At 48.8% G+C, this 18,504-nt stretch overlaps 1 protein-coding gene across 8 annotated transcripts in view; it reads left to right on the plus strand.

The window, feature by feature from the left end:
* The first annotated feature begins 6,256 nt into the window (after window positions 1-6,256).
* The window catches only part of VWA2 (von Willebrand factor A domain containing 2), a 49,361-nt gene continuing 37,113 nt past the window's right edge, over window positions 6,257-18,504 (plus strand). For 2 of the 8 annotated variants that reach the window (XM_058544057.1, XM_058544065.1), the window contains exons 1-2: window positions 6,798-7,787; window positions 14,929-14,990. In XM_058544057.1, coding sequence (XP_058400040.1) covers window positions 7,732-7,787; window positions 14,929-14,990 — 118 coding nt within the window. In that variant the 5' untranslated portion in view covers window positions 6,798-7,731. Of the gene's footprint in view, window positions 6,772-6,797; window positions 7,788-14,928; window positions 14,991-16,695; window positions 16,842-18,504 lie in introns of those variants that run through there. The other 6 variants (XM_058544059.1, XM_058544060.1, XM_058544062.1 and 3 more) reach the window with 6 other exon arrangements.

Consider the following 18,504-nt stretch of genomic DNA (forward strand, 5'->3'; position numbering starts at 1 on the left):
TAGGAGCCCTGGAAACTTCGTTTATTCATACTCTGTTCAGTTCCAAGCGCAATGAAAATGCAAATGAAAACGATGGAATCACAAAATTGGCCTTTTAATGAAGGAAAATTAGGGAAGCAAGTCAACACAAAAAAATCTGAGTCCAAGTTCATCAGATTCCAAAGTTTTACCAAATGGTACTGTAAATTCGAACACAAATAGTTTTCATTAAATGGAGTTTAATATTATTTGGTGGTTCAGCTCTTTGCCTTGTTCCCAAAAAGAGCCTAATCTATAGCACTGGTCTCACAGAGATATGGGTTAAATATCTCCTGGATTAATTCGACATGTTCTCATACCTGACCACTAGGTCTTATTTCTGAGTAGGTTTAAGAAGTTTCCTACTTTAATGAACGTTAATTATTCAACAAATATTTATTGAGCTCCAGCTGTGTGTCTGACATTGCAGTAGGTGCTGTATTGTTCAGTGGGGCCATGTAGGGTCTGTTAGACCTGTCAGTCTCGGTCTTCAGGTTCCCTCCAAATATCTGGTTCAGGTGTAGGTAAGTACACTAGAACTGAGACCATATAACCGAACAAACAGGTTATTCCTTGGCAGAGGCCATGTGAATATTGAGACAAATCAGATCCACTTTGCTGGGGAAGAGATTCTGCCATGGGTTAAAAAGTGAACCAGTTGACGGGGGTTGGGGAGAAAGCACATAACGATATGCCTTTTTTATTTATTCTTTTGGTAGAATTCTTTTGCTGGGGCAGCTAGAAATGTAAAAGACTCGAAATTGTGAGTGAGGGTGATTAACGTTCTGAAATTAAGCTCTCTTGCTATGTAGTGAGGATCCTTATCAGCAGGGCCCTAAACTGCCCAATTCCAGGAAAGGAATTAGGTCATTGTGAGGCTTCCTACTGGGAGGCCGCCAGCCCAAAGCAATAAGCCCTGAGTGTGACTAGTGGGCTCATCACCAACACAACTACTGCCTGGGTTTTGCCAAATTGAGCCCTTCTGGGATTAACCAAAGGGTGACTCCTGGGCTGCTCATCAGTGCCGGTGGCTCTGCAGCCAGACTTGCACCCAGGCAGGGCTTCGTTGTTAAACACATGAGATTCTCAAGGGTGGTTTTTGTTTGCATTGTTTTTCCGGATGAATTGGAGGGCAGCCTGGTTCCAAACATGCAGTTAAGAGAGTTTGTAGGATTTTGCTCGCTGGAATTGAAGTTCAGTTCCAGTAAGACGGCTGCCATTTGCACAGGGGAGGGTTGCAGAAGGCTCACCCAGAGAGCTAACACTTTTTCTATTGCCCCGAAGTTGCTCAAGTTACTGTGAAGGCCCTTCGATCTAACTTCCCCAGGAAGGTTCTCAAATGCAGCAGTAGCTTTCAGATAACCTGAAATTGGTTTCATTTAAGGCTTTAGCTGCCCAGTCTCAGCTGTTTCCCTGCACTTTCCTTTTACCTTGAGACCCTGAGGTGATGCTGTTTTTAAACCTTGTGGTAATAACCTTTTGATGATGAGGTGCCCACCTCCTGTGATATGAGCCTTCCAGGAAATGGGATGGACTGTGAGGCTTATAAATCAGGCAGAAGCCTGCTCTGCCGCCTCCACCGATGCACCCAGGTTCATCTCAAAATGCATTCAACAAATACTTACATTAAGGCGTACATACGTGTGTGAAAACTAAAGATACAACATTTGGAAGTACTGACAGTTTGAAGTAGCTTAATCAGTTTTGGATGTTGACTGAATGATACCAAGCCTTTGCCTTTGTAGACATTCTGTGTTTACTTGATTCAGCCAGAAAGCATCCCATTTCCAAAAGCAGGGCTGGCCCCTCGGCTTAGCGGTTAAGTGCGCGCGCTCCGCTGCTGGCAGCCTGGGTTCAGATCCCGGGCGCGCACAGACACACCGCTTCTCCTGCCATGCTGAGGCCGCGTCCCACATACAGCAACTAGAAGGATGTGGAGCTATGACATGCAACTATCTACTGGGGCTTTGGAGAAAAAATAAAATTACAAAAGCAAATCCCGTAAAACTTTGTGCATAATTCTTCTATCTTAAGGAATTGGCATATATGACTTAAGCATTAGAACAATTGGTGCCTACGCCTAACCTAAGGGTCTTGAGCTTTGAGATGGCAGTAGTTCTCTTCCTCATGGCCCCCTGCCCTGACTTTTTCTCTCTCATTGACCTTAGTGCCAGTTTTTGCTCTGGCTTCATTTGCTGCCTGTGGAGCACTTCAGAAACAAGCCCTTTGTTTCCTCTGGGATGGTTTCTTTGCCATTTAATATGCATTGTTTCCTGTTCTTTCATTTCTCAACAAGAAGGTTCCGGTGAGTGGTTGTTCTGTGGGTTCTGGGAAATCCACAGCTTTTGTGGCTCTATCATGCATCCTCCTCTGGGTCTTTTTAATATGCTTCACCTTGCTTTCATCACTGGGGAGACTGGATGCAAAGAATCTGAATTAGGCTTCCATCTGTTTGGGGTTTGAATTTTACAGGCCAGGAAACTGAGCAGTCGAATTAAGCATCGTTTCTCTGTCGCAAAGCCAGTAGGCAGGAGAGCTGGATGGGGAACCCTAGACCTCCTCATCTCCAAAAACAGCGGTCGTTCCACCATGCTAGGTGTCTCCCGCTGCATGTCGCTGAGTGCTGAAGTCTCCATTTATCTCTGCATGGAATTCAAAGTCGTCTTCATGCCTAGTGTTACTGCCCCAGGTCCGTTTTTGCCTGCTGCCCAGAAAGCCAAACACTGAGACAACAAGATTGCAGCAGAGAGAGACGGTTTATTAATCACAAGGGAGCCAAGTGAGGAAACGGGAGAATCAATCGCAAATCCGCTTCCCTGAAAATAGGGACTCAGGGATATTTATGGGGTAGGGGGCAAGGTGGTTTGAAATGATTGTTGGTGAGGAGAGATGAGGTAATTGATCTGCGCAAGCGTAGTCAGGCTTCATGCCTCTTTGTAGGACCCATGTTCACAGAATGGCAGCATTAGCATGCCCTGAGGGTGGAGTTCCAACCTCTTGATGTCAAAAGGTCGCTTATCAGACATATGTCTGTGTGGGCCCAGTTGATGGCTTGGTGGAATCAACTGGCCTGAAGTGGACAGGGGTTCCAATTCCTGAAAAAATAGCTCAAACACCAATTACAATGGTGACCCAGGCTCCAGGAAGCTGTTATCTATAGGAACTTAGTAGGAGTCAGATAGCATATTGTCCAAACAGCACAGTTAACAATGAATAAGTTTATCATGCAGATTTAAGTCCTCGCCTTCCATTCTGATGCGTTTCTAGGTAAGGCCATCCCCCGCTTCTTCCTGGTACAGGGAAGAAGATACCTTTACAAATGGAGATTTCCTTTACAAATGTAAATGTCTGTTACAAAGGGTAACCGGAACTAAGAATGGGCTCAGCAAGGACCCTCCCAGATACCGGGAGATGTTTATGGTGATGGCCTGCTCTGGGGGCAGGCCTCCCATCCCAAACTCTTTTGGTCAGTTAGTGGGGGTAGGGGTCAAAGTGTCCTTCAGGCAGAGACGTATTTTGAGGTGGCCAATTCCAATCCCCCATAGTCGCCAGCTGCTTAATCATCAATGGCTAACTGCCAGTTTCATTAGTGTATTTACTACTGAGTCATGCTGTACAGGGCAATTCATGATTTAATTCACATTTTAAAAAAGGACTGTAGAGTTATCAGGCATGGGGGCTGCAAAGATGAATAAGGCAGGTACTTGGAAGCAAGGGGTTCACAAGCCCTTTGGGAGGATGGTCCTTCATGATGACTTTATTTTATAAATTTCCACAAATCTTCACAAAGGAGGGGTTGCCATGGATGACAAAAGTAGCTGCTCAGCTTCTCTCTGTATAAAAAGCCTCCTGCCTTGGCTAGTCTCCCGCTCAGCACTCTCCAGAGCCCGGATCACCTGGCTTTCTTTCCTCCCCATATGCACACCTGGTAGAAAGACCTGATAGGCATCTGGGACAAACGAATTATACTCTGATGTGAAAGAGTTTGAAGCAACTGGTATCTCTACCAGTATTTATAATTTTAGCCTTTTACTTCTTAACCATGGAATGAAAATATGAAATTCCCCCAATTAAAGATGTCAAACTGTCAGGAACATCGAGAATTGAAATTTGGCTTCTGTAAGGTAATCCTGATCAGGCAAAGGTGTGCTGGTAAATGATAACAACCAATCATAACAGGTGGGGGAGAGGGCTGTCAGCTGTGAAATTTCCACCTTTACCAGGACTTGGTCAGCCCTTCTCAAACCCCTGCTTGTCTAGAGTGGCACAGGCCACTTGCCACATGTGGCTATTGAACACTTAAAACATGGCTAGGCCAACTGAGATGTGCTGTAAATGTAAACTACAACAGAATTTCGAAGACTTAGTGTAAAATATCTATTTTATATTGATTACACGTTGAGATAATATTTGGAATCTACTGGGTTAATATTAAAATTACATTCACCCGTTTCTTTTCACTTTTTTAATGTGGCTACTAGAACATTTCCAATCACCTATGTGGCTTTCATTACATTTCTATGGGACAATGCCCATCTAGAAGCAGAGACCACCTCTCCCCTCCAAGCATTTAGCCCTGCAGACAAGTTCCCCTGCACAGATCCTCGCACATTATTTATGCTGCCCTGGCGTGGCTCTGTTTTTACATTTGTGCACTCAGTAAATGTTAGTGGGAGGAATGAATGGAGTGAAAAATGAGTCCTTTTTTCTCCCTCTTCAATGAAGTTTGCAACGTTAATGTTACCATGGGCCACTTTCACTGGAAGCTGTTCATGTTGAGAGGGTTGGAAACCAAGTGATCATCACAGACAGAAATGCAACATTTTTAGAATTTTTTGAAAAAGAAATGGTGTAAAAACAAAACTAGTATTAGTCTATCAGGTTGATGTTTACAAGAATAATGGGGGGAGGGGCATGGAAAGAGGAAACAGGTTAATCTTCCTGGAGGGCCATTTGATAATACCCATCAAAAACCTTAATTTGCATATACCCTATAGCCTAGAAATTTACCTTCTTGCAGTTTACTCCAAGGAAGTAACTAGGCAAAAGCACAAATATCTAATTGCACGATTAACATGAAAATTTAATAATGTTCAACAAGATGAGATAAGTACATTAGAACATTAAGGAGGGGCTCAAAGCATAGAAAGATGTTCGAGAAGGGAAATGGAAAAGCTGGTTATGATATAGTAAGTATGGAGTGAACTAAAAAGAATGTGAATTTTTATGTTAAGTGTAATGACACTGGAAGAACATACATCATAATGATAACAGCGATTATCTCCGGGTGGTGGAATAGGTGTGCTTTCCAACTTGCTTACTGTTTTTTTCTTTTTTTGCAATAAACACACGTTACGCAATGACACTTTTTTGATGAAGTATGAAAACTATATGCAATAATTTGTTGTTAGTACTGTCCAGTCGATTCTGACTCCTAGTGACCCTGGGTACCGCACAAAACTGCTCTGCTGCTATTGATAGGGTTTTCACAGCCAGTTTTTCAGAAGTGGGTGATCCGGCCCTTCTTCCTATTCTGTCTTAGTCTGGAAGACTCTGCCGAAACTTGTCTACCATGGGCGACTCTGCTGAAACTTGTCTACCATGGGCGACCCTGCCGGTATTTGAAATACCCATGGCATAGCTTTCAGCAGCACACAGCGACCAAGAGGCCGGTGGTGTGGTTCCTTGACCAGGAAAGGGATCCGGCCAGAGCAGTGAGAGAGCCGAATCTTAACCACTAGACCACCAGGGCTGGCTGCTGTGCAATAAGAGCCAACACCTATTGAGTGCTTACTATATACAAGGCATTGTGCCAGGCATCGTGCTATTTAGCTTTGTGGAGTTTGACTAAAAAAAAATCAGGCACCTTCTAGATTTAAATGATGCTGGCCAAAAGGGCCGCTTATTAATGCCCAACTGCAATCACAGGACAGACAGGTAAACAGACGGCACTTGGCACGACAAACAGAAAAGATGCCAAAGTCAACATTTTCGCAAGGGTCTGAGCAATAAATCCTGCGGAGTCGACGGCGGATGGCCCAGAGCTCTCCGCTGCACCGCTCACAGGCTGGGAGACGGGCGCAGAAGAACGTGCCTTTGTTTATTTGCCGACCTTGGCCAACGCCTTGTTCGACTCCAGAGGTGATGTTGGCCAGGTTCCCAGAAGCGCCTGACGGACGTCCCATGGGAGAGCGCGTCCGACTCCAGCGCGGTTGGCCCGCGCCACGCTCGCCGCCTCCCCTCTGTAAGGAATACAGGTGTCCCACGTGGCTCCCACCCCCGGGGCGCCCCTCCTGCGGGCCTGCAGCGCCCCCTGGCCCGCACCGCGCCCGCGCTGGCCAGCAGAGCCGCCTCGGCGCCGGGGTCCCGTGCGCTCCTCGCCGCCCTCGTCCCGGGAAGTCGGAGCCCACCCCGCGCACCCCGGGCCCCGCTAGCGGCCTCGGAAAGGGGGCCGCTTACTCATTCGCGCTCCCAGGAGAGGGGCCGGCTCGGCCCCAGCCGCCCCTACCCGGAGCGCGGGGAGCGGGCGGCGGCGCGGCGTTGCGGGCTTTGTTCTGCATTGTCTGCTCCCTTACCTGGGCGCCGCCGCGAGGCCCGCGCGCCCCTCCGGGAAGTCGGCGTCCCGGGACGGGCGCACCTGGCGCCCGCCTCCTCCCGGCACCCCGCCGTCGGCCCCGGGCGCAGCGGGCCGGGAGCGGCCCATCCCTTGAGTCCTCGGCACGCGAGCGCCCAGCCGAGGGGCGCAGACCACAGGTAAGGGGACAGGGGCTCGGTGGCTGTGGGTGGAGAAGGAAACCACGTATTAAACCCGACCTGCTTGGCACAGTCTAACCTGGCGGCCGCAGAAGGGGCTCGCCTTTTGAATAAAGGCTTTGAGGACGTGCCCACCTCCCCCGCTCCCCTTTTACGGAACCCACGCAGGTGTTAAGGTGACTCCCCTGCAGTTTTCCTAGGCCGCTGAGTGCCCCCAGCGAAGGCACTGCAAGCAGCGCCTGAGAGGGGCCCGCTGCCCTGAGAGGCTGGCCTTGGGCGGTGGGAAGTGTAGGGGATTTGTCCTCTCTAGTGATTTCACATGCTGGGACACCCTGCCCCCCTCCGGCCAGCTGGCCCAGCCCTGCTTCCTGCACTTCTCCTGCCCAGGGCCCGGCTGTTGGCCACCTGCTGGGGCGGGAAATGAGAGGGTCTCAGAATTGCACCTTTGAAACTTGCTAGGGGGCGTAGATTTAACAACATGTGGGCACCCAGGCAGAAGAGAAGAGAGGAAGGCACCTTGCTGCCCTTTCTTTGAGGAATCAGTGGCTCTCCAGCCTAGAGGGGCCTTTCAATGGGGACACCATGCGATGTGTTTGGTGTCTTGGAACTGAATAATTAGAACCTGTACGGTTTTCAAATTATGAAGTCTTCTTTTGTAGAAATCCTGCTCAGAGCCATCTCTTGATGGTATAATAATTTCCCAGACTAGGTCCCCAGGCAAGTCCCAGAGAGCCAGGGGGGATTCCTTCTTTCATCACATCTGTCTGTCTGACTGAAAACCATCAATGACGTATTTTTCTTTAAATCTAGTTTTTGGACTATCAGCCAGAACGTAGAGAAGCTATTTCCCCTCCCTGTCAATAGGCTCGGGTCCCCTGGAATGAATCATAGTCAGATGCCCGTGCTTTTACAGATGAGGAACCTGAGACCCAAAAAGGGTAGAAGACTGCCCCAGGGAAAATGGAAGAGTCTGTCAGGACCCCGGTCTCCTGGGTTTTTAATGAGCTTCATAAATGGTACAGTCATTAATTGGCAAGTGATGACATTGGGGATAAACAACTGGTGAAAATGTAAAAGCTTTTTGTTAAGAATGCCCCCACTGTGTGTGCATCTTACAGAACATTTCCTTTACATCCCCAACACCTGGGAGGGTGCTGGGCACAGGGCCGATGCTTAATAGTTTTATTGAATAAATTAACTTTCATGTAATTATATCAAAGGAAGAGTCAGCAACACGAGGTGTTTTAGGACAATAGTCCTCAACCTTTGGTACTTCACAGATCATTAAAAAAAAAAAAAAGTTTTTTTTAACATGGATGGACCTGGAGGGTATTATGTTAGGCGAAATAAGCCAGAAAGAGAAAGACAGACAGTGCATGATTCCCTCACATGTGGAAGATGAACCAACACACGCACAGATAGAACTGTTTGGTGGTTACCAGGGGCTAGGGGGTGTGGGGGGTGGGCACAAGGGGTGGAGGGATGCACTTATCTGGTGACTGACAAACAATAAATGTACAACAAAAATTTCACAATAAAAGTTGTTTTAATTGGGAGGACTGTAACAGAATTGCTAATTTTTTATTTCGTCCCACAAGGATTTTTTTTTTAAATAAAACAAATCCCTCCCATCATCTACAAGGCTATTGGAGGTTTCTTGGGGACCCGGCACAAGGGAGGGTCTACCCCACACAAGGCCCCTGCTTCAGCATCCGCACCCCCCCCCCCCCCCCCCGGGACGGCTGAAAGCGCTTGAAGTCCCTTCTTTTTGTTTACCTGTTCATCTCGACAGCTGGAGGAGCCTGCTGACTCTTCCCTTTCCACCCACAAAGTTACCTGCTGGGCTTCCCCGAATATGATTACTAGTCTGCATTCCTTGTTTCCTGTCCTCATCCTGAGTCCTTTCTCTTGAACTGGATTTCTCTGATCTGCGTTTAGGAAACTGCCCTTGCCCAGGGGGCTTTGACATTGTGGTCTCATATGATCCTGGCAACAGCTTTTCCAGGGAAATAGGATGGGTGATGCCACCCCCATTTTCGAGACAAGGAAGTTGAGTGAAGTGAAGGAATTTCCCAGAGACGCTCATGCTCAGGTCCCCTGACATCTGATGGGTGCTCTTTCCCCTCCGTCTGTGTACTGCACACCGTCTTGTCGTGGCTAGGCTGTCCACGTCAGAAGACCCGGGCCTGATGCCACACTTGTGGTTTACTAGGTCTTTGACTTTGGGCCCCAACTTCTCCAAGACCATCTCCTCTGGACTTCCAGTCCCCTGTGCTTGCTTCACAGAGTCCCACTGCAGTGAATTTGGGTCCTGTACAACTTAAATAAAGGGTTTTCAAATATCATCAAAACCAACATCAAAATCTCTTCTGGCTAAAAATGACTCTTAGGAGGTGTGGCAAGTGTGGCAGGCCCTGTGATGTATGCCCGTCTGCCCAGCTTTCTCCCCAGCCATCCAGGGAATCCACACGGCATGTTGCTCGTCCCTTGGTGCTGACTTCTGGTTGTTGACTGCTGGGTTCTGAGAATTTGTGATTCTTTTCGGCGAGGGGGCATAACCTTCCCCAAGCAGCTTTTAAAACGCTCTCCCTGGGGTCAGCCCCGTGGCTTAGCGGTTAAGTGCGCGTGCTCGGTTGCTGGCGGCCCAGGTTCGGATCCGGGGCACGCACCGACGCACCGCTTCTCTGGCCATGCTGAGGCCACGTCCCACATACAGCAACTAGAAGGATGTGCAGCTATGACATACAACTATCCTCTGGGCTTTGGGGAAAAAAAGGAGGAGGATTGGCAATAGATGTTAGCTCAGAGCCGGTCGTCCTCAGCAAAAGAGGAGGATTAGCATGGGTGTTAGCTCAGGGCTGATCTTCCACACACACACACACACACACACACACACACACACACACACACACACACACAAATGCTCTCCCTGCCATATCAAACCAGAAATATGTTGTCCGCTTCCCTAGACTCTGTGGGCCTGAGCCAAGTGTTTTGCCAAATGGATAAAGAAGACACCAAGGGCTTCCTGGCCGGAGACTTTTACCTCCGATTTTAAAGTCTTCCTGTTCAGGTGTTGACTGTTCCTATAAAGGGCTCAGATTTCCATCTCGCTGATGAAGAGGAGGCTGCCAAGGGCTAATCTAATATTTGGAGTTGGAATCTCATTTTGTAAGAAGTGGAAGTAGTTTCCTTTTTCACCCTGCACTCATTTCATTTCCGATCATGGAGGAGAAGGCTGGCGTTGTCCTGCAAAACTGCCTTCAGCTATCGCCAATCCAGCCCTTCTGTTTCAAAAGTAGCCTTGTTTTGGCCTTCATTTCTTCCTGTATCATGGGAAATGTAATCCCCGAGTGCGATGTTTTGTGGCGCCCTGCAGCAAACCTCACTCACCTGCTGTCCCGAATACTGCCGGTGCCCTGTGGAACCAGGATTTGAAGAACACAATCAGATGAGAAGATTGGGGGCCACAGGGGCATCTGCATCCACGTGTGAGAACCCCCAGAGGCCAGGAATAATGCGTGGGATTAGCACGAGTAATGGAACAGAAAGGGACAAATGTGATGGGCCGGGAGTTCTGTAATGGAAAAACCTTGACAAGGTGTACCTGGGAACAAATATTTCTGCCCCTGGGTTGCAGAACACTCCTGACTACTTTGTACAAGAATGCAGAAAGCTCTGGATATCTCACGTTATGTGCTCGGGTGTGGGAGTTGCTGGCAGGTTATTAACTGGGTGGAAAACTGCTAAAGGGTGGGATTCGGGGTGGCAAATTTTTTTTTTGGTGAGGACGACTAGCCCTGAGCTAACATCCAATGCCAATCCTCCTCTTTTTTTGCTGAGGAAGATTGGCCTTGGGCTAACATCCGTGTCCATCTTCCTCTACTTTATATGGGACGCCGCCACAGCATGGCTTAACCAGCGGTGCTTCTGTGCACGTCCGGGATCCGAACTTGCGAACCCCGGGCCGACCAAAGCAGAGTGCGCGCACTTAACCGCTGTGCCACCGGGCTGGCCCCTCGGGGTGGCATATTTTTAATGTTGTTTCTGTTGCTCTATCCTGATCCCCCAGAATCAGGAATGTGACAGATTGAACAGATCACTGGGAGGCCAGAATGGAGTCCAATCCATGTATTAGCTGTGTAACCTGGGGCAAAACACTTAACTCCTCTATGCCCCAGTTTTGTCACCTGTAGAATGGAGATATACACTCTCTGGCTGGCTGTGCAGATTAGGAGAGAAGACACTTAAACTGGAGCCCTGTGCTAGGCACACAGTCTGTGCTCACTAGATGGTAGGAGCTGTTGATTTTTACTGTGGGATTCATCCTTTTAAAAAAGTTTTCAGATGTATGATTGTACTTAGAATGTTGGATTAGTATTGCAAGAAAGTTTTGGGAAGTGAGGAGGGGGGAATAAGCTGCATATTTGAGATGACTGGGTGGGAACAGATAGTAAAGAGTGCTATTAATACTTCACCAGCATCAACATAGCATTAGTTTCATTTATCTTGGTATAAAAAAGAATGCATTGAGTGCAGTGAGCACAAAGATTCATCTGGAAGCGTCCCTCTAGCCCATCTGTGGTGGGCGGTGGGCATCATAGTGCTTGGTTTGTCCAGCAAGCACGTATTTCACCTGCTGTGTGCCAGGCCACGCAGCTGGGGCTCCAGCACAGGCTGAGCTGCAGGCGTTTGCCACCTGACAGGCAAGATAAACACATCGGCAGGCAGTTTCAGTGTGGACTGTGTGACAATAGGGGTTGTGTTGGGGGACAGGGGAGGCAGGAGCTGCTGAGGTCCCAGAGCCAGCACCATCTGATCCAAACACTTATGAGGAGGCGTTTGACTTCTTGCATGCGTTGATTTGCAGATTGCCAACATAAATTTTGTTCTAATGAGCAGAAACTTGGGAGACTCTGGAAAACATTCAGCTGGGCAAGCGGAGGCACATAGTAGAGGGAGGTGAGGGTGCTTGCATTTGTCTCTTAGCAGAGGAAGGGGCCCCGTGTGTACTGAGTGCCTTGCTATGCGGCAGGAACCTTCTGTACTTCCTTCCACCTTGTCCTCACGGCAGCCTGGGGAGGCTGCTAGTTTCCTGGTTTTATAAAAAATTAACAGACCTGAACCTCGGAGTCCTGCATGTGTCCAAGGTCAGAAGCTGTGACCTCTAAGGACTAGACAGCACTGAGAAGTCCTTTACCTCTGCCCTGCACTGCCCCTTGCGCCCAGGCCTCGCCCCTGCCTGGCTCCCAGGCTGCAGGTGGGGACTTGTCCTGCATCTGTTGTGTCGAGTAAGAGGAAAGAAAGCACCTCCTTGGGGGAAAGGAAAGTCACGAGTTGGCCTTGCTGGCACCTGCCAGGCTGGAAGCCAGCAGGAAGCATCTTGGCCCCTCGGCCGGCCTACATCCTCTCTGTCCACCTTTCTCCCTTTGATCATGTCTGGGAAGCTCCTGACTTCTTCGCTCCTGCAATATTGACTCTCCAATTTTCACTTAGATTGGGTGAAGATGTGAGCCTCTTAGTCATTTGAAGCGCAGACACTCAGCTGGTTGGGACACTTGATTCAGTTTGTTTCAGAAATGTTTTGAAATCCTACCAGCTGAATATACGGTGGAGTAAGGTCTGATCATCATAGGTCCGTGATGGAGGGGAGATCAAAAGGGGATGTTGACAACCAGAAGACACCTTTGCAGCATCTAGTCCAACCTCCTCGTTTTCTAAGTGAGGATCCACAATCCGTCTCCATGTCACACCGTATCGGATGAGAAGTGGGGCCCCTGGATTCGGGTGCAGGCTCTCTGCCACCACGGGGCAGGTGTGATCCCTGCCTGTCAGGTAGTCACTTATGGGTGTGCCAGCTCAGTGTAGATGGAGTTCTGAGCAGTGGCTCAAGGTCCCTGAGCTGACCTCAGCTCCAGAAGCAGCAAGGTTAGAGGAAATCTCATTAGATTGGGAGCTAGAGACCTGAGCTGTGTGGCTGCCCAGGACCCCTCCCCTTCTGAGCCTCAGTGACCTCATCCTTCATTCACCCAGTCTGCTCTTTACTTTCACACCATATTGTGAGCTCTTCTCCCCTAGCTCCTGCTCCCTGAGGGTGGGAATGCAGGCCCAGGGGTAAGCACCGTCCCCTGAAAGCACCTCCATCCCCACTGTTCATTCACATGTCCCGCAATTCCAAGCGCGGGCTGGCAAGAGCACCTTTATGAACATGAGTGGGTCATTGTAATCTTTTCTGCAAATCAATGAGAATCTACATTTCCTGGGTGACTTTGATTTTCAAGGCAGCCATCGCTCTCAGCCTGCTCAGCAAATCTTCTGTATTCAGAGTCTGAGTTCTGTTTGGTTCCTGCAGCTGGGAGGTGTGTTTTTAATGCTGGGCAGAGGTGGGGGGTGCGAGTGCTTCCGACAAGGAGGAGAATTCATTTTAGTTCAGGGTAAGTTCTAAGGCACTTCGGTGAGCTGAGAAAGATGAGCAGGAAACTTCTGCCATGTGTTGTGGAGAACTGGCATCCCCAGTGGAGGTGGGGAGGTCTGAAGGCCCAAGATACATAAACAGAAACTTGGCGCTCTCGCCTTGTTATCTATTTTCAGGAGAGCGGCGCTTCGTTAGGATGTTAAAGGGACTTTCCGAGCCAAGCACATCAGGTTGGAGTGAGTTTCCCACGGCGTGCTGCTCCCTTGGGGACCCCATGCCGTGACTGACCACTTCTCCCTCTGCCCTCGTCTCTAGAACCTGGGGTTCCCCTGGCATCCTGCAGCGTTTCCCTTCCATATCTCTGCTCAGGATTATCTCCTGAATGAATGTCAGTGTTACTGTTGAATGGAAGGAAACTTGAGTAATACCTCCATGTGGCACTGCTTTGATCTTCCAAGTCTCTTAATGGGCAGCTTCAATGCAGAGAAACTGTAGGGTGAGAACTTAAATGTTTTGGATCCCAAAGGGCAAAAAATACAATTTCTAGAACCTATTGTTAAAATATTTTTAGATTTTTCTCTGCTAAATTATACTGGGGGAAAAAGTCTAAATTTCATTGTGTATGACCCCTTTCAGTTCTTACACTACGTGTACACTTGCAAAAACACAGGACTGTCTGAATCTCTTTGTGATTGAAATGATGATAATGATATTAATGCATTTCTTGGGCCTCACAGCTAAAATTAGCAGTAAACCTCAGTTCTGTGCCCTTGGGGAATCAGAGTTACGGTCTATGGTTTCTTATTAAAACCTCTCACTTTCCACCCTTAGTACCTCTCTCAAAAATTGGTGAAAATCAGGCTTCATGGAACTGAGTTTTACCCATACTTTGAGCATCATTAGGCAATAAAAAAAGGACTTTTGTTTCTTCCTCAGCCACGTTACTGTTTATAAATAATTTAGAAAGTGCAGACTTGGTGACCTGCTAGGTTTCAGAAAATGAAGACATTGAAATCAAACCTTCAACCTGTCAGAGTCGAGCTCCTCATGAAGAAATGGAGATGCTGAGAGGGAGGGACTTTCCCTAAGGTCACATGGCCGGCTAGGGCCCAGGCCCAGCCAGGACTCAGGTCTCTTAACTCTGGGCAGAGCACACCTTGCCAGAGTCTGTGAAGGAGCTGGGGGTGGGTGTCTGGAGAAGATCTTAGATTGTCATTTAAAATCAGAGTCATTGGGGGCCGGCCCCGTGGCTTAGTGGTTAAATGTGCGCGCTCTGCTACTGGCTGCCCAGGTTCATATCCCTGGCGTGCACCAACACACCACTTGTCTGGCCATGCTGAGGCTGCGTCCCACATACAGCAACTAGAAGGATGTGCGACTATGACATACAACTATCTACTGGGGTTTTGGGAAGAAAAAGGAGGGGGATTGGCAATAGATGTTAGCTCAGGGCTGGTCCTCCTCAACAAAAAGAGGAGGATTGGCATGGTTGTTAGCTCAGGGCTGGTCTTCCTCACAAAAAAAAAAAAAAACAATCAGAGTCATTGGAGTAAAGTCTTCTGTGACTTTTTGGGAATTCGGGTCTTCTCCAGACTACTGTAGTTATTATGGTGAGGAGGGGCCTCTAGGGTCATATTTGTGCCCTGGGAAAGGCTGGGTAGTTGTTATCTTGTTTGGGGGTGTGACTTGGGGAGCTCACAGAGATAATTGCTGATGCTTTTTTTCCTGTCCTGGCCCTATAGTTATATCAACATGCCCTCTTTCCTGTTGCTGGAGGCCATCCTCATTTTCCTGTTTGCCAGGGGTAAGTTTTTTTGGTGGGGGGTAAGGTGTTGAGGGGTTTGGTTTGCCTCACATCCTGTCAATTTTAATTTCCAAAGGTTTCTTGATTGCATCTGTATCTTTCCACTCCACTGTCACCTGCCTTGTCTAAGCCCCATCATCTTGTGCTTGGACCATTGCAGTAGCCTCCAGACTGGTCTCCCTGAATCTACCTGGTCCCCCTCCAGCCCATTCTCCACATAGCAGCCATTTGAAAATGCAAATCTGATCATGTCTGGACCCTCTCCACTCCCAGCCCCGGCCTGAAACTTTTAAGTGATGTCCCATTGCTCTTAAGAGGTCTGATCTGACCCTGTGCCACCTCAAATCCCTTTTGGTGCCTCCTCCCTCTGCCCTTTGTGCTGCAGCCCACACTCCTTCCAGTGCTGCCCAGCATCCTTGCTCCCTCCCACCCTAGGGGTTCTCAATTATGGCAGCCCCTCTGCCTGGATCACTGCCTTACTCCAACACTGCTACCCTGGTAACCTCCTATTCATCTTTTAGCACGTAACACATTTCCTTCTGAACCCCCAGATCAGGTCAGATCCCCCTGTTAAAACCTACCGTAGCCCTGGGTCTCTCTGCTGTGTAGCACTTAACACAGACATGGATTTATTTCTGTGTGAATTTTTAAAAATTAGTGTCCATCTTCTCCACCAAGTAGGAGCTGCATGAGAAAGAGACTCTGCATATTTTATCTACTACTGTGTGATCTCGGCGCCTGGCACTGGGCTTGGCACATAGTCGGTGATCAAGAAGTAGATTAATGAATGAATAATGAAGCAAATCAATTTTCTTTTTACTTTCCACTTTGTCCCTCCCAAGTTCTAGCCTCTTTGAAATATGGGATGATAGAAAGGAGTAAGTGTGTTCTGTGGATTGTTGGCCTACAAGTAAGAACAGGTGGACTGCGTGACCAGCTGTCTGAGCTGGCTCAGCATGCTCTTGTGGACTCTGAGATTCTCTCTTGCAGGTCCTCCCTGGTCTCTGTTTCTGTGAGTAGGTGTACTCTCTCTGCTGAGGTGGCTGCTGTCACCACCTGCCTGGTCCCCAGAGCCTAGGAGAGATAAGAGAGGCTGGAAGAAGGGGGATGGTTGCTCAACCCACCTACTGTCCCCTCTCTGAGCCATACAGGTGGATAGTGTAACACGGTAGCTTCATGGCCAAGAGACTGGGGAGAAATGCATCGTGTTCAAGGACAGGGTCTAGATGCAGTCCCTAGAGGCCCAAGCACAGTAAAGTTTCTGTTCCAGCTCATTGTGGAACTTCACCTTCTGTGGCCCGTCCAGTTTACAGAGCACTTGATCTGACCATCCCCAGGTTGTGCAGATAAGGCAGGGGAGGCCCAGAGAGTCTGTGACTTGCCTAGAGTCACGCAGCTATTGGTAGCAGAGCTGGGATGAAAACCCAAGTCTCCTGACTCCTGGGCCAGTCCCACCACTCTGGGCTCCTCTGGGGCAGACAAGACTGTACAGGAATTATCTCCCTAAGTCTTGGCTCTCTTATCTGTAAACTGAAAGGGTCTGACTAGATTAGTGATTCTCAATCCTGCCAGCTCCTTAGCACCACCCAGCGCCCCAGGAGATTCAAGTTCTGGAGCCCAGACAGGTGGTCTTCAGAGGTACGAGCTGACTTGGTTAGAAGAGGAAGCAACAATCACACATTCACTGGCTGGCTCCCTGTTCCAGGGGAACCTCTGCAGAGTCCTGAGGTGATTTCACAGAGGAGCAGTGGGGACATTACCCAGACACAAGGGGCTCACCTGAAGCCTGGCACCCGCGGTAACAGCCAAGCACATTGTACAGAGAGGCACATTAGCTGAGTCACACCCTTGGTGAGTGGTCTCTGGTTACGGAGCTCATCCAGCCTCCAGCTGGATGGTTTGCTGGTCAGACATTCAAAAAGGAACAGTATTTTCCTGCAGGGCCTCAGCGATTCCTCAGCTCCTGGGCCCTGTGTCAATAATTCGTGGACTCGTTCAGGAGACCTCAGTGCCTACCTGCTGTGTGCAGAGAGTGGGGCTAGGCTCTGTGGAGGACAGGTGGAAACGTTGCTGCCCTCGGGGAGCTTCCGGGGCAGCAGCACCACGTTACAGGATGGGCCTCGGGGCCCCACGAATTGGCAGGATCTTGATGATGTCTGAACGCAGTGAAGCAGAAAGCCTCTATTTTCTGGAAGACCAATTTCCTGAATTATTGAGTGATTTTGTGTTCTTCTGCTTTGGGATGTTTTTGGAAGTTTGCCCCTACCTCTGTCCCAACCTCTGCCATTTTTTATGGAAATGGAAGATTTTTTTTCCCATTAATTCAGTCTACTCTCTGTATTTGTAGTTTATGTCTTGTTTCTGCCTCTGGTGGGAAAACGGCAGTGGCAGACTGCCCTAGACCTCATGAAAGATATTTGTCTGAAGGTTTTGACTGTGGTGCTAATTTCTGGTCCAGCATATTGGCCTAGAAGCATCTTCTCTGTGAGGAGAGACTGGGCGAAGGGCACATCAGGTGAGCGGAAACTGCGTGCCCAGAGACAGGGTTGGGGAGAACCTGCACTGGGGAATAGTGAGGGGAGAGGAGCTGTAGAAGGTGGAAATGGTGACTAATAACCTCCAGGGGGGCTGCAAATAAGAGGCATCCCCCCCAGAACCCGACATCATCTTTGGTGTCCCCCTCCTAGTCACTTTCCTGGCAGTTGCAAATCCCCATGAGCCCAACAGGGAAGCGTTGTGATTCCCCGCCTGCCTCCCTCTCCTTTACCTCTTTCCCCAGCGGCCGCTAGGCTCACGTTCCTTCATCTGCCCCCTGCCTGGCCTGCTCCTGGGTGCTGCCCCCCCAGCTTTGCCTCCTCTGTGCTGACTCCCTGGACACCGGCATTTATAAAGCATCGGCACGTGTACTTCTGCCACCAGACATCGACCGTGAGCAGTTAGCTTTTCAGTTATCCCTCCAAGTGGTCCCCTCATCGCCTTCAGGGCTTTCATCTTGGTTGGCTTGCCATTCAGCAATCCTGGGGCTTCCTTGGCATGTTACCCCTGCCTTCAAAGTTTAATTTTTAAATTGTTATTGATTGCTCATGTACCATTATTACAATTTTACTGGGTATCATATAAAAGAACAAAAGATTTATCCACCAACTTCCTACCCCAAAACTCTTTGGCTGTTGTTCATAGTCATTGCATTGAATGACTATATCAACGTTTACTCATAGACGTGTCTCTCTGCATGTTTTCTATCTCCAGCATTCCTCTATCACAAATAACATTGAAGGAGTGGCTCCATGCACATTTTCCCTTCTCTGAAATTGTTTATCCTTTGGATCAGTTTCCAGGTGCGATACTACACGGCCAAAGGATGTAAGCATTTTTTTGTGTGTGTGTGAGGAGCTCAGCCCTGTGCTAACATCTGCCAATCCTCCTCTTTTTTTGCTGAGGAAGGCTGGCCCTGGGCTAACATCTGTGCCCATCTTTCTCCACTTTATATGGGACGCCGCCACAGCATGGCTTG

Source organism: Diceros bicornis, chromosome 6, assembly GCF_020826845.1.
Source record: "Diceros bicornis minor isolate mBicDic1 chromosome 6, mDicBic1.mat.cur, whole genome shotgun sequence".
Classification (NCBI taxonomy): Eukaryota; Metazoa; Chordata; class Mammalia; order Perissodactyla; family Rhinocerotidae; genus Diceros; species Diceros bicornis.